The 26,789-nt window shown below is 40.9% G+C and overlaps 2 protein-coding genes and 1 pseudogene across 4 annotated transcripts; 1 reads left to right on the top strand and 2 right to left on the bottom strand.

Annotated features, from left to right (window-relative positions):
- Window positions 1-688: 688 nt before the first annotated feature.
- On the bottom strand, window positions 689-7,453 carry LOC117535018 (RING finger protein 223). 3 transcript variants are annotated; one of them, XM_034199338.1, is made up of 3 exons: window positions 7,192-7,453; window positions 3,508-4,375; window positions 689-2,670 (listed from the first exon to the last, which is right to left on the bottom strand). In XM_034199338.1, the coding sequence occupies exons 2-3, from the start codon at window positions 4,215-4,217 to the stop codon at window positions 2,412-2,414; spliced, it is 969 nt and encodes a 322-aa protein (XP_034055229.1). In that variant the 5' UTR covers window positions 4,218-4,375; window positions 7,192-7,453; the 3' UTR covers window positions 689-2,411. The 3 variants fall into 3 exon arrangements, with proteins under 3 accessions (XP_034055229.1, XP_034055228.1, XP_034055227.1); XM_034199337.1 differs by lacking the exon at window positions 7,192-7,453 and adding an exon at window positions 5,388-5,463; XM_034199336.1 differs by lacking the exon at window positions 7,192-7,453 and adding an exon at window positions 5,388-5,459 and having other exon boundaries at window positions 3,508-4,400.
- A 5,539-nt stretch (window positions 7,454-12,992) lies between these two features.
- LOC117535005 (GTPase IMAP family member 8-like) lies at window positions 12,993-26,503 on the bottom strand. Its single transcript, XM_034199319.1, is given in 4 exon segments — window positions 12,993-13,702; window positions 13,705-15,285; window positions 15,757-15,840; window positions 26,372-26,503. Coding segments are annotated over 3 exon segments (2,136 nt in total). The 5' UTR covers window positions 15,776-15,840; window positions 26,372-26,503; the 3' UTR covers window positions 12,993-13,166.
- Window positions 19,559-25,996, top strand: LOC117535039 (annotated as a pseudogene).
- Window positions 26,504-26,789: the final 286 nt, after the last annotated feature.

Genomic DNA, 26,789 nt, shown 5'->3' with positions numbered 1-26,789 from the left:
CTTCAATTGAGCAATGAGTTGACATAATCTACTGAAGGTAGTAACAATGTATACATGTATCCTCCATTAATGCACCAGTATGACCATGCTTTCTATTAGAGCCCAGTTACTACAGGTGATGCATGTAGAATCAGAATCAGGGAATTTAATTATCCCAGGGGAATTGGTTTTCGGGACATTTGTTCCATTTTAGAACAAAATAAAATATGATATACAGATAAGTCATAAGAAGGTGCCAACAAATAAATAAAGACAAATTAAATAGAAATTAAATGTTAAATGCCCCATAAAAGTTAACAAACAAAGAGTGTAACTATAATAGAAGGTATTTCTGGACACATTTTTCTGTAGACCGTTACCGTATGAAGAACATAACTACATTTTAGTTGGCATAAAGAAAGTTGTGGATCCTGTAAGCAGCATCAGGCTGTAAAACCTTTTACATATTGTTTAAATATCTTTCCTGACTATATGTCATCTTTAAAACTCTGCTATAGGCAGCATTAGCCACATTTACAAACCTAAAGACATGTATTTTAAATCATGCATTCAGAATATATACATTTTTGATAAACTCTGGGAGTGAGATTTAAAACCCATTTTCCACTTTCAAGAAATCACTTCAAGTGTAATTTAAAAAGGAATTTATTCAAGTTCAACAAGAAGCAAGCTTTGTTAAAACATTTATATAAATATATAAAATAATAATGTATGTGACATTGCACAGTAAAACAGGCCCGGAGCCTAAAAACACAAAGTACACAAAGAAGAAGCCACAGTTCAAACACAGGACGATAAACATCTGATTAAAACATATTCCTCTTTCGCATTATTTACCTCATGATATATCTTAATGGAGGACTTTTTGGGATGGCACATTTTATTTGCAAGTCAAAGTGTTCTGGGGAAAAGTTTCGCTTGTGGTTAGTTCCCTCTATTCTCAGCAGATTATGAGAATAAGGCCACGATTGTTTTGAAAAAGTAGAATTTTGTCACCGAGATCCATTGATTGGCCAGGTAAAATATGATTTACGGCTTTTAAAAGTCTTACCATACATACAATATCACATACAGGTTTTTAGATATGTGTCTCAGGTATAAAATAAGGGTAATGGAATTAATTTTTTGTGCTGGAAGTTTTGAAAAAAAAAAAACATTTAAAAAGAGTTAAACTGCAACAAGTCTACTTTCTGTTGTAAAATGTGCTTTAAAAGAGAGAGAGACGCTGAGGTTTATAATACATTCAAATCACCTCTATTGTATTGATTACAATCTCCGAAAACCAGCATGCATGTAGAGAAATCTCCTAGTTGGAAAAGGACTTATTTTGTCGAACTGACCCTTTACACTCTCCAGCTGCACATTTTAAATGTCACAGCATCCATGGAAATCCTCGGCTCTCTGCGTCAGACTAACTGTGGCTCAGCTCGATTTGCATGGCTCCCGTTTACAGCATTTGGTTAAGAGCTAGGGGCGGGGCTGCAGCTCCAACAGGAGGTAGAAGGAGTGTTAAAGACCCCACACACACACACACAGTGCTGAGATCTGCCAGATGAACTAAGATTATGAAGAAGAAGAAGGTGCCACCTGGTAACATGTTCATATGATTATTACTGTACATTGTTTCAGATCAGTAATGGTATGTTTGAAATAAACCAAGTGATACCACATTTCTTTTGATATGGTTGGAATCAAGTGTTTTATGAGGACTTGTGCAGCCACCATAGACTTTGACCTTGTATTATAATAAACCTGCAATGAATCTAATGCTTTTATAGACTAACACATGTGTATATCTTCACTGCCATCAAATGACCTTTAGGTTGGCCATCTTGTATTACTGTATGTGCAATACTAACATGAAAAAGTGACGATTTTGTGCGTTTTCCTCAAAACTGGGTGTGTACTTGAGGCTTTTGGAGAAAAGTGATGTGAAGAAGATAAAAGTCTGCTGCTTCTCACTTTGCAGTGCTGTCCCACCTCCCCTGTTACCTGACTGACACGCTGGGACTTCATACAGAAAGGGCTCAAGTCCAGCTAAACAAACATTTAAAGCTTTTGGCACAGGTTAATAACGGCAAAACATGTTCCAAGATGATCACCTCAGTGGTTGTGTTATGAGTGGCGAGTATAGTTGTGTGATTTTTTTGGGATCTTGTGGCACTTAAAAAAAACAATAGTCCATTGTCTCAGCTCAGGTGTGAGTGTTGAAGGAGCAGCTCTTCCTTCCTTCAGATGTCAGAGTTAGGAGTTGCTTGTTGTCTCAAAGCCTGAAATGTTCTTCTGTTTTTTGCCAGAGCAGTGAGACAGATGTTGCTCACTAACTGCATTCAATTCCCTCAGGATGGTGGAATTGTAAGAACATTTTTCCCAACACAGTTATAAAAGCAGGAGGAAGACAGGATGTGATGTCACTCACCGCTGTCCTTGTTTTTATGGAGGAGGAAGACGATGATGCTGGTCAGCAGCACCATCATCATCACCACGGCAATCAGGAGGAAGGCTCGGCACACGGGCCGGCCCGTCAGTCGGAACAGAGCTCCGCCCAGGCCGGGCACCTCTGAGCGGCCCCTGACAGGTGGGCTGGGAAGCCCCACGTCAAGTGAGCGGTTCATGGACCTCAGAGAGGTCAGTGACCTGCGACCCCAGCGCATGTGACCTTCAGTCGACCTTAATGAGAAACACAGAGTATTATTGATCAAGTGATGATCTTTCACTGCTGGAGCTATTTGTTCTGTAATTATAAACTAACATTGTAATGGTTGATTTAAAAAAGGGACCTGATAATGCTCTTTTTCAGCTTTATATTTGTATGAAGTGCCTCTACTGTGACATGTCTCCATGCTTTAATATTTTTTAAAAAGGCTGTTTTTTTTTCTCATGTGCTTCAGCACCTCTTTTCACCTCTGGAGGGAACTTTGGGATTTTAAAAAACCTATAGAGCACACTACAGGAAAGGGAAAACAGCACAATAGAGTCTCTGGTGTACATCAATTTAGAGCCACCAATTTCTCTGGCAACTCGGCGGACATGATTTTGAGATTTGTTGTTTGTATGAGTCAAATCGACACTACAACAACAATCAGTTATAGAATGATAAATGGAATGAATGTGATTCATCGAACAAACATACTGATTGCAATATTATCAATTGAATAAAAACAAAAAAATAGAAATGATTAAAAATACATTTGTATTTTTTAGGTAAAAAACTGGCACATTGGGCAAATAAAAATTGTATTAAATTGATAATATTGCATTCAATTTACATTGCATATTCATTTTAACCAACATCCCATAAATGAAAAGATAAAAAGCAGCAATACCAAAGAAATAAATTCATTACATTTTAAAATGTAGTTTTAAAATGTCGTAGGTTAGTCCGAGAAGCCTGAGACCCATAAATATGAAGCTTTTAAAAAAAAGCATTAAAAGTGAGAAACACAGGCAGCATGTTGTTAAATTGTTAAATGGTATTTCTTTTAAAAAAAAGCTATATATTGTTACCTTTTGACCTGCAACTTCCCTTTGTTGCGCACAAAGCGGATGCTGTACACTCGCTGCATGGCGGCCGGCAGGTAGGACAGCATGTCAGAGTTGGTGGCCAGCCGGGGCAGGCCCAGGGTGGGGAGGGGGGTGAGGCCTCGGCACAGCGGGCACTGGATGGCGTTGGGATCAGCCGACTTGACGTTCATGCGCGCCAGGCACTCTAGGCAGAACGTGTGCTTGCACTGAAGCATCTTGGGACAGCGGAAGACGTTGTTGAACTGGCTGAAGCAGATGGAGCACTCTAGGTCCGGGCAGCTCTCCTCGGAGCACTGCGGTTGGAGAGGGGACGGGCGGAGGTCTGGGGACAAGGTGATGACTGAGACCTGGCTTGATGGGGGGGTGACGAGGGCAGGATAAGGGTTCAGTGTGGGAGCAGATGGGGTTTGAGTTGGAGATGGGACTGGAAGTAGGCTGGACTGAGGTCTGGAGCTGAAGACGGAGCCTGGATCTGAGGCTGGAAGTGTTGAGGTGGGGCGGTCTGAATACGGTGATGGGACAAGGTTTTGACCTCCATCTTGGTTTGATGAGGCCGCATAAAGTGTCACAGAGCTGAAACCCGTCTGGACGACTGTAGCAGAGGGCAGGGAGGACTGAGATGGATGATGGGAATTGTCATAAGGATCAGGAGGTAAATATGCAGATGGATTTGTGTCCCTGTAGGGATTCATGACTTGCGGAGGAGCGATTTAAAGGAGGGGTGGAGCTCTGAGGGGATGAACAGATGGAGGATGTTGAGCTTTCAGCCGTCAGCAGGGACATGAGGCATCAGTAGCACGGAGGATGGAGGATGATGATGAAGAAATGATGAAGATGCTCCTGCTGCGGCCTAAGTGTCCAAATCAAAACGTTATCTATAGATGAAAATACAACATCACCCACCAGGATTACATTTTACAGACTCACAAAACAGGGAAAACAGTATAAAAACGTCTACTTCTTATAAAATTACATTATTTATTTTTATTCTGAAAATAAATCCCAACAAGCAAACTCTTAACTCCAAGTAAAAGAAAAAGTCAACAGCTTTTCTGGTAAAACTTAGCATTTTGATCTGTAGTTGAAGAACTGATTTCCAACTGCACTTTGACATCATTCTCACGGTTTTCATACTGTCTCTGTACATGATCATTCATGTCAGTCATCAGAAGTGTGCATCCTGATGACGGTACACTCTGCATACAAACATCTGACATGTTGTGAGAAAAGTATAATTAAAATACAGACTTAAAAAAAGTGCACAGTAAAACTTTTTTTAGGATTTGCAAATCAAGAGGATGTTAAAAAGGGAACATTTGCCAACTAAACAATGCTCAAAGTTACATTACATTTAGCTGACGCTTTCATCCAAAGTGACTTACAATAAGTACATTCGACCAAGAAGATACAACCTTGAGGAAAACAGAATCATATAAGTACATCAGATTTCATAGAGCAAAACATCTCAAGTGCTACTCAACTGGCTTTAGATAAGCCAGCCCTTTATTAGTAGCCTATATAAGTGCTTTGTTCGTAATTGTTGGAAATCAAATACAAAGGTGCCCACTGAAATAAGTTCTTCCCTGTCCTCTGTTACACATGATGTATCACACATATATATTATATATAACATTTTACCAAATCAAAAAAGTGATCGTGTTGACGTACATTCAAGTACTACTCAATCTCTAATCCTGGCCTTATAAATGTGTCCATGAATCAGATTTAAACTTGACTTAAGAACCTAAAGTCACCACATTTATCATGTTGAAACATATAAATAAAGTTATCTAAAACCTTTTTTCTCTTTCCAAAGCTTAAAGAGAACCCGATGAATCTATTGAAAGAGAGACAGTACTCACCTCCAAAGTAATGGAGAGCTACAGTCATTTTGAAGACATTAGCCGTCAGTACTATACTGCTCTTTGTACAGGTTTAGGAAGAACTGGTGATGCTGGTCTGTATCCAAATAACACAGTAACACTGTACCACACAACCGGATTCAGGTTCCAGTGTCAACAGGAAAGACATTTGCATCGCACATTTCATTTGAAAAGGGAAATAAGATGCAAAACAAGTTGGCGCTTATGTTCTGACACTTGGGAACACCCGACAGGGATCACCTAAAGGCACAACCCAAAATGTACAAAAGATCATATATACTGCAATGTATATCATCTGGCACACTGTATGTCTGTCCTCTTGGCAGACATGTCCTGTTACAGTGTAGCTTTCCAATAAAAAAAGCTGGCCCTATAACCAGGTACACGGGAAGTCAGTCATAGTTGGGGGTGCGGGAGGTGCCGGGGGGGGGGGGCTAGTGGAGCCTCACAGCGGCGCGCTGTAGGTGCGCCGCGTTTGCGCTTCAGATGAGGCTCCCTCCGCAAAATGAGCCACATTTTGCCTCACCTCAGCCTGCGTGATCTGCGTGCCGTGTAGGGAGGGGCGGCCCTGTATAATAACTTAATATCAAATGCAGTCATTTGGTCTTTAGCAACAGCTTGTGAGAGCAGCGCATTCATCGGTGTTCTTTTTAATGCCAGTTTGTTGACGGACTGTGTGTTGATGGGACTTCTCATGCTCCCTACATTTTCCCCCTGCCTTTCGCCAGTTGTTAAATCCTCCTTTCACAAAACTCCCATCCCTGATCTTGTCTGCACTGACGAGCTTCTTTTCTATAGCAGAGCAACAGAAGAAGCACACCGCATCATCACTTTCTCTTATAGTGAAGCTTTTTATAGACTGCTTACACTAAAATGCTAACTCAAAAATAGTAACTCAAAATAAAACTTTTGTATTTATTTGTTTAGTGAACTTTTTGGCGTTGCAGTTACAACTCTGCGCCAACAGATGTGGATGCTGCAGCCCCCTCAGCACCCCCCCTTCCCGCGTCCATGCCTATAACTGAATCACCTTCTTGCTGAAACACCTCAAACAGGAGATATCATACAATATGTAAGAAGTCATCTCATTATAGTGTTTTATTGAGTGTCACAATGGTTGGCTTTTATTTATTATATTAATTAAAAAAGGTCCTGTGAGATGTAACTAGGTGGAAATCAACAACAGATCAGCTGATCTATCAGTTCCTGATGATCTCTGAACTGGTTTTAAATATATACATAAATATATAACAACAATTTTTAGACTACTCAGGACTAGCTGTAACAGGGATTCAGGTTTCTACATTTAAAAACACACACAAAAACAATTACAAGTGTCCAAATCGTGAAAAGATTCCTCACCAAACTGAATGCAAAGAGTAGGCAAGTTATTCTACAATGTATAACGTTATGGGAAATACCTTCCAGAAACTGCAAAAAACATTAGGAAAATAAAAATACAATCGCAGTTTGAATTGCTCTAAATTCGGCATTCAAGGCAACACGTATTTTGGACAAATGGCAATTTATGTATGCTTGGTACACCATCATGGCAGGAGCAAGGACAGACAAAGTTGTAGTGTGTACCTTTACAATACGGACAGCCTTTTTTTCGATGTAACGCTTTGCTTTGTTAGCAGTCATCCAAGCCGATTTCACCTTGAGATTCTCTTCATATGTTTTACATTCAAAATAACCGATTTTGCAAACGGTCTGCCTTTTAACAACCAGGACACTACAAGTGTAAGATGTATGAATGAGGGTTGGCGCACACTGCTCTTACCGTTTAGTCACCGGTGATTAGTGTCCCCCCTTCATTCCAAACAGCGTCGTCGTTAGACCGGTTTCTCACACATATCCCCCGGACTTCAGGTAAAACTAACTCCTGGGTGTTAGTGGAAATCACTTGGCCTTTAAAGTTTCTCTTTCCCCGGCGTGTGACACTTTTACTTGTCATTCGAACAGCTGAATAAAAACGAGGAAACGGGTTAGTCTGCGCATCTGTTAGCCTGGTACGTTCCTCTGTGTAAGATGAACACACCTGAAGAAAGTGATGCTAATTAACGGTATGTGGATGCAGAAAGAGAAGGTCTCCATTTTCCCAAGACACAGGACATTGAAGCCTCAGAGTCACAGCAGTCAACTTAAGGTGAAGGTATTTTTTATATATTTTTACACAGTCTCATGTTACTTTAGTTTTAAGTGTTGCTTAATTTTTTAGAATATGCCCACTGAAAATGTGCATGTGTGTCCACAGTTAGCTAGCTACCTTAGCTATTGTAGATAATTGCCCTTGAAAATAACAATAAAAAGTAAAGGTTGGTCTCCAAAAAATCAACATTGTCCACCATATCAATTCAGTCATGCATTTTTGCACTTTAAATATAACTTACTTTATATTGTGTATAACACACTGTCTGCTGTCACCCTCTCCTTAAAACTTTCAAAATATACATTTAACTTCAGTTGTGCTTTTTGCAGAGCAGCAGTCTATTTTAATGATATCCGTAATAAGTAGTTAACACAAAACAATAAAGCTATTATTCTGAGAAATTAAGTTATAAAACTATATGCCAATGACATGTTTGGGAGTAAAAGGCCTTGTTAGGTAGATCTCAAGGTCAACATTACACTTAGTACAATGCGGTTACTGAAGAGTACAAATTATTTTGACCACCGCTTTCGTAAACTGACACTGGATTTGTCCCCTTAAATGGGTCCCAAGTGTGATAAATTCTACAAAAAAGTTGAATTACAATTATGTCTATATTAGTTGATGATGGTAAATCTGCTTAAACCAGAAGGACACCACCAAAAAAGCAAGCATTATCGACAATTATTTGAATACCCACAAACAGTTCTATGGCAGACCTATCATTTTGTAAAGTACAAAAATACAGTGTGGTTTGTAAATATGCAAATTCATTATTTATATTTTATACAAATATATTATAGGCTAATATGTTAAGTTATTTACAAATGGATCTATATGAAATGGGCTTTGTGATGTTTCTGACTTCGCTCCAATTAGTTGAAGAGGGAGGCTGTGGCTCAGTGGATAGTGTGCTGGACTTCGAATCAGGGGGTAACAAGTTCGAGTCCCACTGCAGTCAGCATGTCGTTGTGTCCCTGGGCAAGACACTTCACCCCAAATTGCTCCTGTGGGGATTGTCCACAGTACTAAATGTATGTAAGTCGCTTTGGATAAAAGTGTCTGTGACGTGACGTGACGTAATGAAGATTTTGGACCGAAAAGTATTGCAGCAGATTTGAAAAGAAAACACAAATCTGATATGCAGGTACTAGCTATACAGAAGGTGGCTATAGTGGGGGGTTGACACTAAACTAACTCTCTGGCCGTTTCTCAATCGCGAGGATGCTTGCTTGGTAGCACATGTCTTCCGAGTCACTTCCTTCAGAAGCTAGGCAAGAATCCTTCCTGGCATTCGGAAAACGAAGAGTGGAACAGGCTAGCAAGTGTGCAGGGGTGCGTCATATGAGAAACCCAACGCCTTACATTTTCCGCCACAGATTTGGGAAAATTGGTCCGTGCGCAAAGCATTGTGGGGATTTGAAGGACGCGAAGTCTACCCATGTGCAGCCTCGAAATTACCCCCAAACCAAGGACGCGGCCTCTGTGGAATTCCAAGTATGCTGGAGATTGGAACAGTCCTTCGGCGGCACTCGATGACGTAGTATCCTTGAAATATTGGCTTGGAAGCCAGTTTCCTCGCGATTGAGAAACGGCCCCTGCCTGCTCTTACCCCTAGATTCCACCGGGTCCGTCTCCGTCGCGTTACGGCTGCGCCTCGGTTTTGGTCCGGCCTCCTCCGGCGTCATACCCTAACTGGCGCGTTTCAGAAGCATTTCAGAAGCGGAGTGTCTTGCGTGCCGGCTCGCAGTTGTTGTTGATATGGGCATATTTCCTGGACAGGCTACTTTGTGCAGACAAAGTTAATAACAATTGTAATAGTCCAGTTATAAACGACATGAATCAAATATGTGTTGCTGTATTTTAGTGGTACAAAAATGCATTCATCATCATAATTATTCTATATATATAATTTACACAGTGCCTGTAAACCGGAGGAGAACGCTGGCATTTCTCCTCCTACTTGAAAGACTACGGAGGGATAGGGTCTGCAACATTAGTTTGTGTGTGTATGTGTATATATATATATATATGACTCACCTTTACTCACACACTAACCTCCTTTTCCCCTCTCTCTCCAAGTGAGGTTCTCACCCTCATTACCTCTGCCCGCCCTACCACCTGTCCTCTGGACCCCATCCCTTCAAACCTCCTTCAGACTATCGCTCCTGATATTCTACCGTTTCTCACCCATTTCATCAACACTTCTCTAACTTCTGGTCACTTTCCAAACAGTCTCAAGGAGGCAAGAGTAAACCCTCTCCTAAAGAAACCCACTCTCAACTGATGTTATAAACTACAGGCCTGTCTCTCTACTCCCGTTCCTGTCTAAAACACTTGAACGCGCTGTCTTTAAACAACTCTCCTGTAATCTCCATCAGAACAACCTTCTGGATCCGCACCAGTCTGGTTTCAAGGCAGGTCACTCCACAGAAACTGCTCTCATTGCTGTCACTGAGGAACTGCACACTGCCAAAACAGCATCCCTCTCCTCTGTCATCATCCTGTTGGACCTGTCTGCTGCATTCGACACGGTGAATCATCAGATCCTCCTTCGCACTCTCCAAAAACTTGGAGTTTCAGGCTCTGCACTTTCCCTCCTCACCTCATACCTCAAAGACCGTACCTACAGGGTAACTTGGAGAGGGTCTGAGTCCGACCCTTGTCAATTAACTACAGGGGTCCCTCAGGGCTCTGTTCTTGGTCCCCTCCTCTTCTCCCTGTACACAAACTCGCTCGGATCAGTCATTAGCCCGCATGGTTTTTCATACCATTGCTACGCTGATGACACCCAATTCATTCTGTCCTTCCCCCGCTCAGAGACCCAGGTCGTCGCACGCATCTCTGCTTGTCTAGCTGACATCTCTCAGTGGATGTCTACTCATCACCTCAAGCTCAACCTTGACAAGACTGAGCTGCTTTTCCTTCCGGGAAAAGATTGTCCCACTCTTGACCTAACAATCAACATCGGCACCTCAGTTGTTTCCCCGACTCAGACTGCAGGGAATCTGGGTGTGACCCTAGATAACAACCTGTCCTTCACTGCAAACATCGCTGCTACAACCCGTTGCTGCAGATACACGCTTTACAACATCAGGAAGATACGTCCCCAGCTGACTCAGAAAGCGACTCAGGTTCTGGTCCAGGCTCTCGTCATCTCACGCCTAGACTACTGCAACTCCCTCCTGGCTGGTCTACCTGCATGTGCCATCCGACCTCTGCAGCTCACCCAGAATGCAGCGGCTCGTCTGGTCTTCAACCTTCCTAAATTTTCCCACACCACTCCGCTCCTCCGCTCCCTTCACTGGCTTCCGGTAACTGCTAGAATCCACTTCAAGACACTGGTACTTGCTTACCATGCTGCGAATGGATCTGGCCCTTCCTACATCCAGGACATGGTTAAACCGTACACCCCAGCGCGTGCACTACGCTCTGCATCAGCCAAACGACTCGCTGCACCCTCGCTGCGAGGGGGACCCAAGTTCCCATCAGCAAAAACACATGGGTTTGCTATCCTGGCTCCAAGATGGTGGAATGAGCTCCCCATTGACATCAGGACGGCAGATAGCTTGCACATCTTCCGGCGCAAACTGAAAACTCATCTCTTTCGACTCCACTTCGAGCGATATAATTATTAACGAAGCACTTTTATACTAATAAAGGACTGGCTTATCTAAAGCCAGTTGAGTAGCACTTGAAATGTTTGGCTCTATGAAACCTGATGTACTTATATGATTCTGTTTTCTCCAAGGTTGTGTCTTCCTGGTCGAATGTACTTATTGTAAGTCGCTTTGGATAAAAGCGTCAGCTAAATGCAATGTAGTGTAATGTAATATATATATGCTCTGAACGTTCCACTTCCTGCCTGCCCAACATTATGTTACGGCTGTGTCGCGTCAAAAATAGGATTCATCCTAATTTTAGAGGAGCCCTGCGCCGAGACGCTTCTGGGACGCTTCTGAGCCGTAACGCGCCACGTGTGGTGGAATAGCACCCATTGACTAGAGTGGCTGCGATTCGCGGTCTATAGCTGAGAAGTAGTGTAATGCAAGTACATTTAATCAAGTGCACTAGACTTCCTAGATACCAATTCAATGTTACTTTACGTGAGTTTCAATTACAGTTTTTGAATCCCCCACTTGTAACTCCAGATGTGATTTTGAATATTTGTGATACATCATCACAAAGATAAAAACAGGGTTATTTTTAAATGGCATTTTGTTTACATACTATAATACTTTTTAATGAAAAAAGCTCAGTGGCTCAATCGTGATATTGTTTAGGATTTAGAGTAGATATTGGAATGAAATGGATACAAAATATCCTTTGAGGCTTACATACCCTTAGTTACCAGGAGGGAGCGCTAGCCTTAAAGCAATAAAACAGCTATATTTTTGTAAACCTGATTTACTCCCCTTTTCTCTGGAATATCCATAGATAAGTTAACAGTCAACATGTGAAGATGTTCGTGTGGAAGTATTTTATCAAAGTAATTTCAATGACAAAAATTAAAGATCTATGATATTTGAAAGCTTTAATTGTACATGCTCATTAAAAATGCAAAGTGAAATGCATGGCAGCATAAACTTAAGGCTGTTTAAAGAGGAAGTGGGCTGTTCAACCATTCACTATACAACATATTCCATAATTTGTCACAGTTGTCAGGCTAACTATACAAAAACAATATACACACATTATTGAGTGCAAATATGCATGACTATGACAACATTTATTATTTACGCACACATTTTCATGCAACCAACGCAAAAATCATGACAAATCATCTCAAGTCCAACCAAAACTATACATGTTGCAGTGTGTGGGTTCATTTAGACCTATGATCATTGCAGCAGCACATAAGTGGAAACATGTCTTTAGTATATTTACCTGAAAAAGTTAATTTAAGCATGCAGATTTGGAAAAAAACACTGATAAAAGAGCGTAACAATAAAACCCAACTATCAAAGGATTAATATTTACTCTCTGCACTCATCGCTGCTCCTTAGTTTCGGATATCTATTTGTGTGTGTGTGTGTGTGTGTGTGTGTGTGTGTGTGTGTGTGTGTGTGTGTGTGTGTGTGTGTGTGTGTGTGTGTGTGTGTGTGTGTGTGTGTGTGTGTGTGTGTGTTGTGTGTGTGTGTGTGTGTGTGTGTGTGTGTGTGTGTGTGTGGTGTGTGTGTGTGTGTGGTGTGTGTGTGTGTGTGTGTGTGTGTGTGTGTGTGTGTGTGTGTGTGTGTGTGTGTGGTGTGTGTGTGTGTGTGTGTGTGTGTGTGTGTGTGTGTGTGTGTGTGTGTGTGTGTGTGTGTGTGTGTGTGTGTGTGTGTGTGTGTGTGTGTTCTTTTGTCTTTGAGCTGTCTGTAGTCTGTATGCATGTGTACGCCTGACTGAGAAATACATAACATAATACACACGATAGAAACAACAATAGCAACATTGTAGAACATGTATATTTTCTTCTCTTCCAATGGTACTCGTCTTGCAGCTTCTTGTAGTTGGTTTTGCATTCCTCCAGGCTCTGTTTATTCAAGGCGTCTCGTTCTCTCTTCATGTCTTTTCTAATCAGCTCCAGTTTCTTTGAAAAATTGTCATTTTGCTCTCTTTCTGATTCAACTTGTTTCTCTGCAGCTTCCAGTTTGCCTACCTTCTTCTTGTTTTTTCCGTACTCTTTCAACTTCCTCCTGTTTTTTCTTTCTCTCCTCACACTCCTTGTTAATGCCTTGTTCTTTCTCCTTCAGCTGTCTTTCTCTCATTTCTTTCTCTTCTTTGATTTTGCGTTCCAGTGTTCTCATATCATCATCATCATGTTTTCTCCGGAGGGCCTTGTCCTGTCTCTTCATTTCTTCTTCCTTCCCTTTCAAAATCTTCGCCACTTGTTTTTCTGTGTATCCCTCAGTGTAGCAGCAGCTGCCATTTTCCTTCACCATGGTCTCGATCTTGGTCAGCAGCTCTCTGACTTGTGTGTCCTTTGCGTCATCTTTGTTATTGAGGACCTGGTATCTCCCTCCACAGTCATTGATGACTTTTTTGACCAAGCCACCACAAAGTTCAGCATAACTCTCAAAAGAATGCTCTCCAAGTTCATATCCTGGTGAATATAGGGATGATGAAATCTCCAGATTTCGTTCCAAAATATTTGGAAGTCTTTTTCCTCCGGTGTAAATTGGCCGATCTGCAGCACCAATAAGAAAACATGAGGTCCAGGAGACAACATGCTGATGCATTTTTTGATCTCTTGTTGAATTTCATCATCAGACAGAGTTGTGTCAAACAAGCCAGGTGTGTTGACCACAGTGACAGGGCGTCCATCAATCTCTCCTGTTGCTTTTTGGCAAATGGTCGTCGTAGACATCTGGCTGGATGTAAAATGTTCTTTTCGCAAAATGGTGTTTCCAGTTGCACTCTTTCCACTGCCAGTCTTCCCAATCAGCACCATCCTCAGACACTCTCTGGTCTGACTTTCATCAACACCGCACATCTCACTTTTCTTTTTAACATACTGCTGTTCAGTTTTATTTATCTTGTTGGTGTTATCCTGCTGTACTACCTTTTCCATCTGAGCCTTGGTGAACATCTTCATTGTGAAGCACCTGGATCCTCCGACTCTGGTCTCTCCCACAGTATTCAACAGCTCTGGGATCTGCTGCTGGTCCTTGATGTTGAGAACAACATGTCTTCCTCCACAGCTCTGACAGAGCTCCTCGATGTCCTTGTTCTCCTTTAGAAAGTTAACAACAGCTGGAGCTGTAGGATCTGACTCCACGGTGAACAGAATCAAGGTGAAGTCGTTGACTCGAGAGCTGAATGTGTTCTGGATGGTCTCTAACTCTCCCTTGTCTTCATCAGTGAGGGGACCCACAGGTAGGACCAGGATGAAGGCATGGACGCCCTCAGGATCACAGAGGGAGACACACCTGAATGATTCCTCCATCACTTCCTCCTGAGGTTTTCCACACAAAGCAGGCAGCTCCACCAGGGAAACCCGGCATCCACACACCTCTCCCTGATGTTTAACACACTCTGAGGAGTTGGAGACTGACGGGAAATCTGTCTGACCTAAAATGGCCTTGGCTGCTGAAGTCTTCCCTGCTCCTCTCCTGCCACACAGAACCAGGTTTAAAGCTGCTTTCATGATTTCAGACGTTGGTGTCATGATCAAACCTGCATCCTCAAACTCAAACACATCACAGCTCAGAGGCTCTCCATTGTTCTCCTTTGCAGTCTGACCCAAACGTGTTAACAGCTCTGGATGGACAAGGTTCTGCCTCAAATATCTGTATCTACATTTTCTGATCATGTCTCTTAAGGGAGCATGTTGCATACACTTGTCGATGATACCTGAACCCTCCTCTCTGGATGGTGATATCAGAATCAGTGAATGATCAAATGCCTGATCACTGAAGAGATTCAGGACTGTGCAGAGTCTCAGTTTGTGTTCCTCAGTGAAGTGTTCAGGCTGTAGAAGCAGCAGGAACACATGAGGTCCAGGATCAGAGAGCCTCACACAGACGTTCACATGTTCTGTCAGTTTGTCTTCAGAGATGAAGGAGTGCAGCAGATCTGAGGTGTTGATCACAACTACTCTTTTCCCCTCCAGCTCTCCACTCTCTCTCTGACAGTGGTCTGGTTCTTCCTCACTGTTGAACACAGACCATCCCAGTATGAAGTTCCCCACTGAACTCCTCTCAGACCAGCTGTTCCCCAGCAGAACAACCCTCAGCTCAGACACTGTGAGAAACAAAGTTAGAAAAACTATTCAACTAAATACTTGGGCAGTGGTAATGGATACAATTAAATTGAATTTCAACCAATGACAATGTCACAGAATTAAAGAGTAAATGTGTGAGCTATTATTATTGGAAAACTTGCTAAAATTCTAATAAAATAAAGAGGTTTGCAATTATAACCATCCCCTCTGTAATTTTAGATGTTGATATACAGTTAAATCATTGGGACTCAGTTCAGTTAAACTCACTGGAACGTGGCAGCCACTCATAGGCTGCAGATCATCTGACACTAAAAGAACACAGAATATTCACATTTGATTAAAGGGTGTTCATAGCTGTGTTTTATCTACTTATTCCGGATATCATTCAAATACACCGCAGCAGCATGCAAAAATAAATAAATGTTTTGAAAATGTTAAGGAGAGGGTGAAAGCAGAAGGTGAGTTATATTCAACATAAAGTCTGAACTCACCTGTTGCTGCTGTCGCCATAATGTCACTCTGCAGGTAACATCAGAGACGTGTTCAACTGGAAACCAACTGTTGGGTTTAAAAACCTGTGAAGAGGATATTTACAAATTCAAGACGTATTTTTGGTTTTCTTAGTTCATAATATGAATTTTTCATTCAAATACATTATCTAGACAAATTCGTACTCAGTTACATTTCATTGATCTGAGACAAAAACAATTCTCTAATAATTTAACACAATTACTCTCCGTGAAAAAAACTGAGATTCAACAACTCCTTCAGAGCACGGATGTGGCTCAGAGTGAAATGGAAGGCCAACTGATCAGATAGTCAGTGGTTGGATCCCCCCTGCAGTCAACGTGTCCAAGTGACCTTGCAAGCTACTTAACTCCAAATTGCTCCCGTAAGCATGTCAACGGTATTGAAGTGTATGCAAGTCACTTTGGATAAAGGGTCAGCTTAAATACATGTTATGTAAAAAAAGATCTTTACATTCTCAGTTTTAGCTTGTATTTTTAGCATAAGTTAATGTGTTACCAAAGGTGGTAAAATTGCAATTGTCATCTTGTTTTTATAGCTGTTGTAACTGGTTATGAATATCAAACAATGGTTTTAATATCCTTGTTCACCTCAAGTCTGAACTTCAGACTCTTCTTTAGAACACATTTACAGACATCAATAATGTCTCAGTATCAGTACACACATTAATACAATGGAAAACGTTTTATACCATTATTTACCCTCAGGTGGATGTTCCTGTTATCTTTGGGCATAAGTATTTTATAACGATTTTTGAAAGTCTATTGCAGGAAAGAATATATTCCTTTCAGCTCAGCTCTTTGAATGTGGTGACTGGTTGTTCACCAGTCCTAAATAATCAGAATACACCTGAGGATTATTAACAATCAGTCTTTACTAATCATCCAATGTTTGACTCCTTACAATTATACACGTTTTTTTGTTTGCTTGAATATATATTTCAGTGGTCTCTACTCACCAGGTGAGATCCTCTTTGCTTTTTTTTGTTTTGATTTTTGATATACTTTATTAATCTCCGTGGGGAAATTGTTTCTCTGCATTTGACCCATCCTAGTGTTAGGAGCAGTGTGCTGCCATTTTGAATGGCGCCCGGGGAGCAGTGTAGGGAACGGTGCCTTGCTCAGGGACACCTCTGTAGCATTTGGTCTTGCCGGGACTGGAACTGGTGACCTTCCAGTTACCAAGCCAAGTCCCTATCGACTTCGCCACCACCGCCCCACCACTGCTTCCATCGCTGAAATGTTTAACTCTGCAATGAAGCCGAACTTGAGACAACCTGAACCGAGCCAGAACACGCTCTGGGAATCTCCATCCACCGGTTTTACCCAATAATAAGTACCTTCCCTGCTTTGTTGTAGCTGCATTTTCTTTGTCACAGGCTCCATTTTACACCACCAAAAGTATATCCCGCCATTTCGTTCTATTTTAAGAGGGACACCTGGTCACCCCAGCTATATAGTTGTGAAATGTATCTAGCGGTTATACATTTATATTCTGCGTTGCTGAAGTATTGTCCTCCCCCTTTGTGTTTGCTCTATAGTTTCAAAATGAAGCGAAAAAAGGACAATATGTCCTTTTTCGCCCCCCCCCAAAAAAATATGATGAGGCAGACAGTAACACACAGCAGGAAGTGCAGATTGCCACAGAGACAGAGCCGGAGGACTTTTCAGGAGAGACTGATCTGGAAATTGAAGGTTCAGAGCAGGGAGAGTAAGATGGGGAGTCACAGAGTGAGGCTGAGGATGAAATCAAGAGTGAGATAGAGGATAGATCCACAAGTACTGGAACATCAGGTTTGTGATTTTGAAAAACAAATGTGCCTGCTTTAATCTTAGTTACAGTTCAAATGGTTTGTCGGAGTGTGTGTGATACTAATTCATTTTCCCTTATGTCATAAATCCTTTTTTTTAACATTTATATTTTATTAAACATTTTCAAAGACAAAAACATACGGACAAGGACATGGCTCACACACATCACAAATAGGACAGGACAATAACATGAAGGGTGGGGGGTAGGGGGATTACAGTGTCAGTTACATTTTATGTATGCATATGGCGTTGTATTTATACATGATTTGCTTCATAATATAGATATACTTATTTTTTCCTCTTTTTTTATTATAAAACAAAAAAAAGGTGTAATAAATAAATATACATATATATGCACACATATGTACATATACACACACATACACACATCTCTTCCTTTTCTGATTAATTCACCTATTCATCCATTTCCCATTTAATTTAACTTCTTTCATTATTATTACAATTATTTTTCTGTTTCTTCATAGCTTATTTATATGTATTTATTAATATTATTATATTTATTGTTGGCAGCCGAGATGGTTTGAGTCCAGGAAAGCCCTTATCTTATCCCAAAGCCTGTTGTCTGGCTTAACTAAATATAACAGGGAGAAAGCAGTTTTGTGTCATAAATCTATTAATATAGATATCTAATTTGTGGTTGTTCATTGCTCTGATTAATGTGCATATATCATTTATAATGATCTGTTTCAATTATAATAATAATAATAAACATATTTATTTGCGTTATCTTTCTCCACAGATATCAGCAAGTGCAAAGAGGAGCCACCAATGCAACCACACCCTAAATTGTTTCCAAGGACCTGGATGGGCGACCGGAGAAGGAGTTTCAAGGCTGACTGGTACAAGATTCACCCCTGGCTTGAGTACTCCAAAATGTCAGAATCTGCTCATTGTTACGCCTGCAGACATTTTAGCCCTCCGAATAGCACAGACACTGTATTTGATTCACCTTCAGGTTTCAAAAACTGGAAGAAGGCAACATACAAAGAGGGGGGATTTGCAATCCATGCCAAATCTGAGCGGCACACGCACGCAATGATTGCATGGAAAGACTACCAGAGAGCTGTGACATCCAATGCAACATTGGCAAATGTACTTAACAAAGAACATAAGAAACTGGTTCAAGAAAATCGGGAATATATAAAAACCATAGCCGAAGTGCTGCTACTTACTGCGACACAAAACATTGCTCAAAGAGGACACAATGGGTCTGCAGGCTCAGATAATAAAGGGAACTTCATGACTATTTTAGAGACAATTGCTAACCATGACAAAGCTGTTAAAAAAAGGTTGACTTCCATTCATAATGCAAAGTACACAAGCAAAACCATTCAGAATGAAGTTCTGGGTTGTCTTGCAGACATGGTTCGATCTGAAATAACAGAGGAAGTGAAAAACAGTGAAGTCTTTAGCATCATGGCAGATGAAACAAAAGATGTTAAAAAAAAAAGAACAGATTTCTCTTGTAGTCAGGTACTACTTCAATGGTGCTATCCAGGAGAGTTTTCTCCATTTTGAGTCAGCAGAGAGGCTAGATGCAGCAGGGCTTAGTGAACAAATAATTCACATATTGGAAAGTAACGGTTTGGAATACAAAAACAACCTTGTAGGCCAAGCATATGATGGTGCTGCTGTCATGAGCGGTAAGCACTCAGGGGTCCAAGTTAGAATCAGAGAGCAAGCTAAATATGCTTTTTATGTTCATTGCAATGCTCACTGTCTAAATCTAGTTTTAGTAGATACAGTCAAAGCTGTCCCAGAAGCAGAGCAGTTCTTCTCCTTACTAGAAAAGCTATACGTCTTCACATCTGGGTCGTATGTCCACCCCAAATGGCTAGATATCCAAAGAGAGATGTACGAAGGTGCCCCAAGAGAACTCCAGCGATTGAGTGACACTAGATGGGCATGCAGATGTATATCTCTCCGTAACATTATGGATAGATTACCGGCCCTCAAGCGAGTACTGCAAGACATAGCCCAAGAACGCAATGGTGAGAGATCTATTGAGGCACGTGGTCTGCTGGCACAGTTGGATCTAGAATTCACTGTGCATCTTGTAACAAGTGTTTGCAGAAACACAATTTCTCTCTGACATGTTACAGTCTTCATCCCTTGACCTTTCAAAGGCTGTGGATTTAGTTGGATCTTTAGTTCAGACATTGAATGACTTCAGGCAGGAGTCATTTTTGTATAACTCGTGGGATGAAGTGTTGAACATTTCTGAGCAATGTGATACTGCAATACAGCCAGCAGCAAAACGACAAAAACGACTGAGCTCTAAACTTGCTGAAAGCTTCGTACTGACTACTGTTGGACAGAGAGAGACAGAACAAGATAAACACGGGTTTCGTACAGCCTTTTTCTACCCTGTCATTGATCAGATGCTCAATGAGCTTAATAGACGGTTTTCACAAACTGTGACATGATGAATAGCATCCAAGCTCTTAACCCCAAAAGTGATTCATTTCTGAAGGAGACTACTCTGTTTCCATTTGCTCAGTTGTATGATGCAAATATTGAGGACTTGGGGCATGAGCTACATCAGTTCAGCAGCATTTTAGATAGGAAAATAAAGACTGGGATGCAGAGACCTGATAGTACAGTGGAGCTTGTTAAGCCTTATAAAAAAGTGTTTTTTGAGCTCTTCAGACCCTGCAAAATAGCAGTCGCAATCCCAGTCAGTTCTGTTTCCTGTGAGCGTAGTTTTTCTACATTGAAGCTGGTCAAAAAAAAATTCAGATCCACCATAACTGATGAGAGACTGAGCAATCTGGGTGTGCTTAGTATTGAGTCAAGGAGGTCAAAGGCTTTGAATCTTGACTTATTTGTTGATCGGTTTGCCAAAAATCACAAAAACTGCAGGATTTTGTTTCTGTAATGTGACATTTTGGGAAGGAAACTACAGCCTGGGATGCAGACACCCTTATGTAAAGTAGAGATGTAACTGTTCACTGCCTTTATTTTTATATATAAATCTGTGTGTTTTCCAAATATCACTGTTTTACGTTTATTAGAAATGTGACGGAATAGACAAAACTGATTAGTGCGCGTGCAGAACAGGTGTGCATTCTGTATTCAGTCTTCATGTTTGTTAAATAGCCTACGTGTCTGTGCTTATGGGAAATAATATATCTGAAATCTATGTTTTCTATCTATATCCATGTATTTTATTTCATTTAAAGTCAACATTTAAGATTTGTAGACTTTTACATTAAATCCTTTTCTGTGGATTTAAAAATGTATATTTTCTGGTACTCTTGTTGCGTAAACTTGTTGATCGGTTTACCAAAAACCGCAGGATTTTGTTGTTGTAATGTGAATTTTGGGAAAGAAACTACAGCCTGGGATGCAGACACCCTTATGTAAAGTAGAGATGTAACTGTTCATTGCCTTTATTTTTATATAAATATGATATGGTGTTAGTGCAAACATTGTACTATAACTTAAGCTAACAGTAATAACTATAAGATCTATCTGAAATAAATAAGTGTACTGAACCAAATACCAATAACTGTATTGCATTGTTTTCTTATGCGCAATTACTCCATACTGTCTAGTTCTCTTTTTCGTCCTGCATTTATTGTGCCCCCCTCAGAAAATAACTGGCCCCCCAGTGGCCCCCCCCAGTCAAATTGGTCTAGAACTGCCACTGGTCCATGCCTTCATCCTGGTCCTACCTGTGGGTCCCCTCACTGATGAAGACAAGGGAGAGTTAGAGACCATCCAGAACACATTCAGCTCTCGAGTCAACGACTTCACCTTGATTCTGTTCACTGTGGAGTCAGATCCTACAGCTCCAGCTGTTGTTAACTTTCTAAAGGAGAACAAGGACATCCAGGAGCTCTGTCAGAGCTGTGGAGGAAGACATGTTGTTCCAACCCAGTCTCACAAAAAAAACGTGTAATAACTACGTTGGTCCACAACTTGGGACGTAGTATTTCTACAAAAACGCCTCTGAAATTGTAAGATCCCTACGTTTTTTTTCACCATTCATTCCAATGGCTGGCGTCTATGTCACGTGATCTTCAAATTTCTCCCTGCAGAAAAAAAAACACATGGCCGACCTTCGTTTTATTCTCTGTGGTTAGTTTGGCCATTAAAATGCATTTTGATGTCATTTGATGCGAGAAATATGAGTTGTTATTTCAGATTATGTGTGCAGTGGATGTACACGATCTTTAGTTTGCTAGTTATTACGAAGATTACTTCAGGAAATTGTGTCCATTCAATGTTTTCATTGTTACCAAGGTGGTTGCTAGGGACACTGCTATCGATATTATTTCTGTTATGTTGTGTAACTGTTTAATGGTGTTATCTTTATTGCTACCCCCTTTCCCGTCAATGATAGTGTTGGTCCACAAGGCAAACGTATTAGTTTAACAAAATCCGCATCTAAAATTGTGGCATAAATACGTTATTTTCCCCTGTGCAATTCTCCATTTACTCAACAATAACACATAATTATCATTGTGTTTATTTATTTGTTTGATTAATAAACACAAGTTGGAGTCCGTCAGGACCGAGGGTCGGAGCAGCTAATTTGCTTTAGAGAATATTACACCCGGAAGTAAGTATTCTCTCCGCTTCGCTTGACAAACCCTGTGATAGTATAGATATCAAATCAAATCAAATCAAGTTGTATTTATATAGCACATTTATAAACGATTTTTGGTCGAGCCAAAGTGCTGTACATATAATAAAATTAGCCTACAGTAGAGACACTTTACAGCAAATACAACAGAACAGATTGTTCAGAATATCAGTATGAGAAAAACGACACCCTCTATCCTTAGACCCTCACATGGTACAAGGAAAAACTTCCAGAGAAAAACCCACAGTTTAAGGGGAACATGGGAGAAACCTCAGGGAGAGCAACAGAGGAGGGATCCCTCTCCCAGGACAGACAGACGTGCAATAGATGCCGTGTGTAAATCGAAGAGATAATACATTTTACAGCATATAGACCGAATGTTAGGAAATGCATGTGTCTGTAATAAGAAGATGAATCCACGAGGATGTCAGCTACAATCCTGAGGAAGCCATCAGGGAAGCAGCATGACGAGACCCAAGGCAGGACCGCAGAGACAGGTTCAGCCACGAGCCGAAGACCACGACTTAATCCAGAACTCAGGATAGAGGATCCAAGACACAGGACTACAGTAAGAGGATCAGCCTCGACTCCGGATCCCGGCTTAGATATAGATACAAAACAAGAAAAAAGATTTGGCTGGGTTAATCGGAACAAGAGAATACACAGACACAGACAGAGAGGGAAAAGGTCATTGGATAAAAGTTATTCTTGATAACCCTCTAGAAAGATCTCATGAACTTCCCCACTCAATCTATCAAGACCCGAGCAGTTCTATTAGAAGTCCAAGGTAAAGGCACAGGCCGGCGCACAGCGCTCATGGAATCCCTCACCATATGAACTCTGACCCTTCAAGTGTACAAGTGAAGAGACACCATGTGTCAACTCCTTTTTAGAATAGTATTTCTTCTCTTCTCAGAGAAACAAGGGTATGCAAAGAACAACCAGAAACAGAGGAAGAGAGGCAGAACGTGACTACGTAAATGCACTCTCCTAAATATTAAACGAGTAAGAGGTGAAGAAACACAAAGCCAGAAATTGAAATGAAAAGGCACCATCATGCTTCCCCTTTGAATAGGGTGGAAATTATGAAGACTCAAATTATAAAGAGGGGACATGGGATACTTGTGAAGAGGGACAACAGTGAAAAAGCCCAACGTATCCAACGTACTAGCACTCTCCGAAGAGACAGAAAGTCAAAGTATATGCAGAGAGGCACAACGTGACTACGTAAATGCACTCTCCCGTGTAAATTAGTTCAAGGGAAAGGGGGTGAAAAACTAAACTAATCAAAAGAAGGAAGTAGAGAGGCCTAAATGCCCTCTCCTAGATTCAGTTAAAGGAAAGAACTGGGGAACAAACAAGTACAGGAGGAAAGGCCCAACGAGTCAACGTCAACACACTCTCCTAGAATAGTTCAAGGTAAACGGGGTAGGAAGAATATAGTAAGAAACAGAGCTGAAAAGGGGTCCAAGAATGCTTTCCCTCTAGTCCAGGGTGAAAATGTAGGATAAGAAAACAGAGATAGAGAGCACAACAACCTATCTCTTCGTCAGATGCACTCCCCCGCCTGGATATGAAAAACTTGGGTCGCAGGTTCCTCAACAGTGCATTACAAGACATCTATCAATATGTGTGTATACCTCCACCATTAAACTGTCGTATTCTGCACATTTCTTATACTATCTACATACATCTTATATAAGAGTATAATACATATGTATAATATCAGTTAAAATAAGTGCTTTAACATAGTTAACATTGCTGGAGGTATACACAAAGTTTTTCATTCATTGCATAACTACACCGTTTGTGTTTATGATATGTCAATAAACCTTAGAAAATCTTGAAATCTTGAAAGGTATGTGCAAAAAAAAAATATAGTCATTATATACAGTGTTTAATTAACTATTAGTAGAGAATAACGAGTAATGAATATACTTTATAGGGATCCTATTCATATCTAACAATAAAAATAATGAAATTCAATAACATGCTTTAACCACTAGGTGTCCCTTTATATCAGCTGTGCACCTTTATGGTGTAAATACAGCCTATCTACCAATTGGATCAAATATAAAAGTCAGCCGAATTAGTGTTGATACTACAAGGAGACGTATTGTGTGAAAAGAAATGTAAGATGTTGTTTAATTGCTGATATCAAGATCCACGTCACGTTTTCAGTGTGGGCGGCAGTTCCTCATGTTTGTCTAAGTCTTCTTATCAGGGCTCTATGAATAGAGAACTACGGCAGATATGTAATATTTAATGCAGCCGAACCGTGTATTACAATGCCGTTATGTGATGACCTCCAAAGAGAAAAGCAAGCACACTCGGAATAAAGTATTATTTTATTTTTTTTAAATGTTTTCGGTCTGTTTCCGGTATTTGTTTATGACGATGTGATGTGAGACTGGGCTGGAGAATTGCACAGGGGAAAATAACGTATCTATGCCACCATTTTAGATGCGGATTTTGTTAAACTAATATGTTTGCGCTGTGGATCAACACTATACATTGACAGGGAAGGGGGTAGCAATAAAGATGACACCATTAAACAGTTACACAACATAACAGATATAATATCGATACCAGCATCCCTAGCAACCACCTTGGTAACAATGACAACGTTGAATGGACACAATTTCCTGAAGTAATCTTCGTAATAACTAGCAAACTAAAGATCATGTGCATCCACTGCACACATAATCTGAAATAACAACTCATATTTCTCGCATCAAATGACGTAGGGATCTTACAATTTCAGAGGCGTTTTTGTAGAAATACTACGCCCCAAGTTGTGGACCAACGTAGTTATTACACGTTTTTTTGTGAGACTGGGTTGGTTGTTCTCAACATCAAGGACCAGCAGCAGATCCCAGAGCTGTTGGATGCTGTGGGAGAGACCAGAGTCAGAGGATCCAGGTACTTCACAATGAAGATGTTCACCAAGGCTCAGATGACGAAGGTTGTAGTTAGATAACACTAACAAAAGACTTAAAGCTGAACTGCAGGATGTTAAAAAGAAAAGTGAGATGGGCGGTGTTGATGAAAGTCAGAACAGAGAATGTGTCAGGATGGTGCTGATTGGGAAGACAGGCAGTGGGAAGAGTGCAACTGGAAACACCATTTTGGGCGAAAAAACATTTTACATCTATTGCCAGCACAAATTCAGTGACAAGTTATGCAAAAAAGCAACAGGAGAGATTGATGGACGACCTGTCGCTGTGCTAGACACCCCCGGTTGGTTTTACACAACACTATCCAATGATGATGTTCAAGACGAGCTTGTGAAATGCATCAGCATGTTGTCTCCTGGACCTCATGTGTTCTTACACACACATGTGCTGCAGATCGGCCGAATTACACAAGAGGAAAAAGACTCAGTGGAACTGATCAAGAAATGTTTTGGCAAGAATTCTGGAGATTTCATCATCATTATTTTCACCAGAGGAGATGATCTGAATGATGAAACAATAGAGAGTTACGTAGAAAACTCAAAACTGTGATGACTTTTTGAAAAAACTGATAAATGACTGGAGGGAGATACCAGGTCTTCAATAACAAAGATCAGACAAACCGCATGCAAGTCAGAGAGCTGATGAAGAATCCAACAAAATGCTGAAGGAAAATGGCGGCAGCTGCTTCACCTCGGAGATGTTCCAAGAGGCCGAGGCTGCCATACAGAAGGACGTGGAGAAGATCCTGAAGGAGAAGGAAGAAGAAATGCAGAGAGAGAGGGAGGGGCTCCAAAGAAAACAAAGGAGGAAATGGAAGAAGTGAAGAAAATAATGGAACAGGAGAGAGCAGAAATGTAGCAAAAGAGATCCAAACAGCTTCAAGAGATGGAGGGAATAATCAGCAAGGACCAAGAGGAGAGAAAGAGAGTAAAGAAACTGAGAAAAAAAGATAATATCAAGAATAAAAGGCAGGATGAAAATAGAAAAAAGGGATGGGGGGAAAAATAGGAGGAGAGTTGGAGGACAATAAAGAAGAGATGAGAACACAAAAAGAAGAATGGGAGAAGGAGAGAGAAGAAATGAAAAGAGACGACGAGAGGAGCAAACAAGACTTCAGGAGCTGCAAGAAGAATACAATCAGGAAAGAGAACAACTTGAACAGAAAAGAAAACTAGAAGTGAAATTCAAAGATAATTACATTCTCGCCTAATCTTTCCACTGATTCCTGGTCATCATGTCAACTTAAAGGTGGGGTAGGTCATTTTGGAGAAACCAGCTCGAGATCGCTAGAATTTGAAAATACACAGCCGGAAAAGATCTGCCACTTCCTTCAGACTTCCTTACAGAGCCCCTCCTCCAACACACACGAACACGCACATGACCAATGAGGGCACGAGATAAGTTTTTGCACAGATGGAAGGCTGACAGGCAGGTAGGCCATCCAGTTATTTTAGCCGGGCCGGCTCAGATGATTGGTCGTGCTTTTTACATTACCACGGCTTCCACAGATGCATTTTTTAATGTATTTTTTGTCAAAGCACTTCAGATATTCATTGCTATCGGGATGTTAAGAGCATTCCATGGAATATAACAAAAAGTCTTATTTATTGCCAGGG

Source organism: Gymnodraco acuticeps, unplaced genomic scaffold, assembly GCF_902827175.1.
Source record: "Gymnodraco acuticeps unplaced genomic scaffold, fGymAcu1.1, whole genome shotgun sequence".
Lineage (NCBI taxonomy): Eukaryota > Metazoa > Chordata > Actinopteri > Perciformes > Bathydraconidae > Gymnodraco > Gymnodraco acuticeps.
This window is presented reverse-complemented; position numbering and strand designations above follow the sequence as displayed.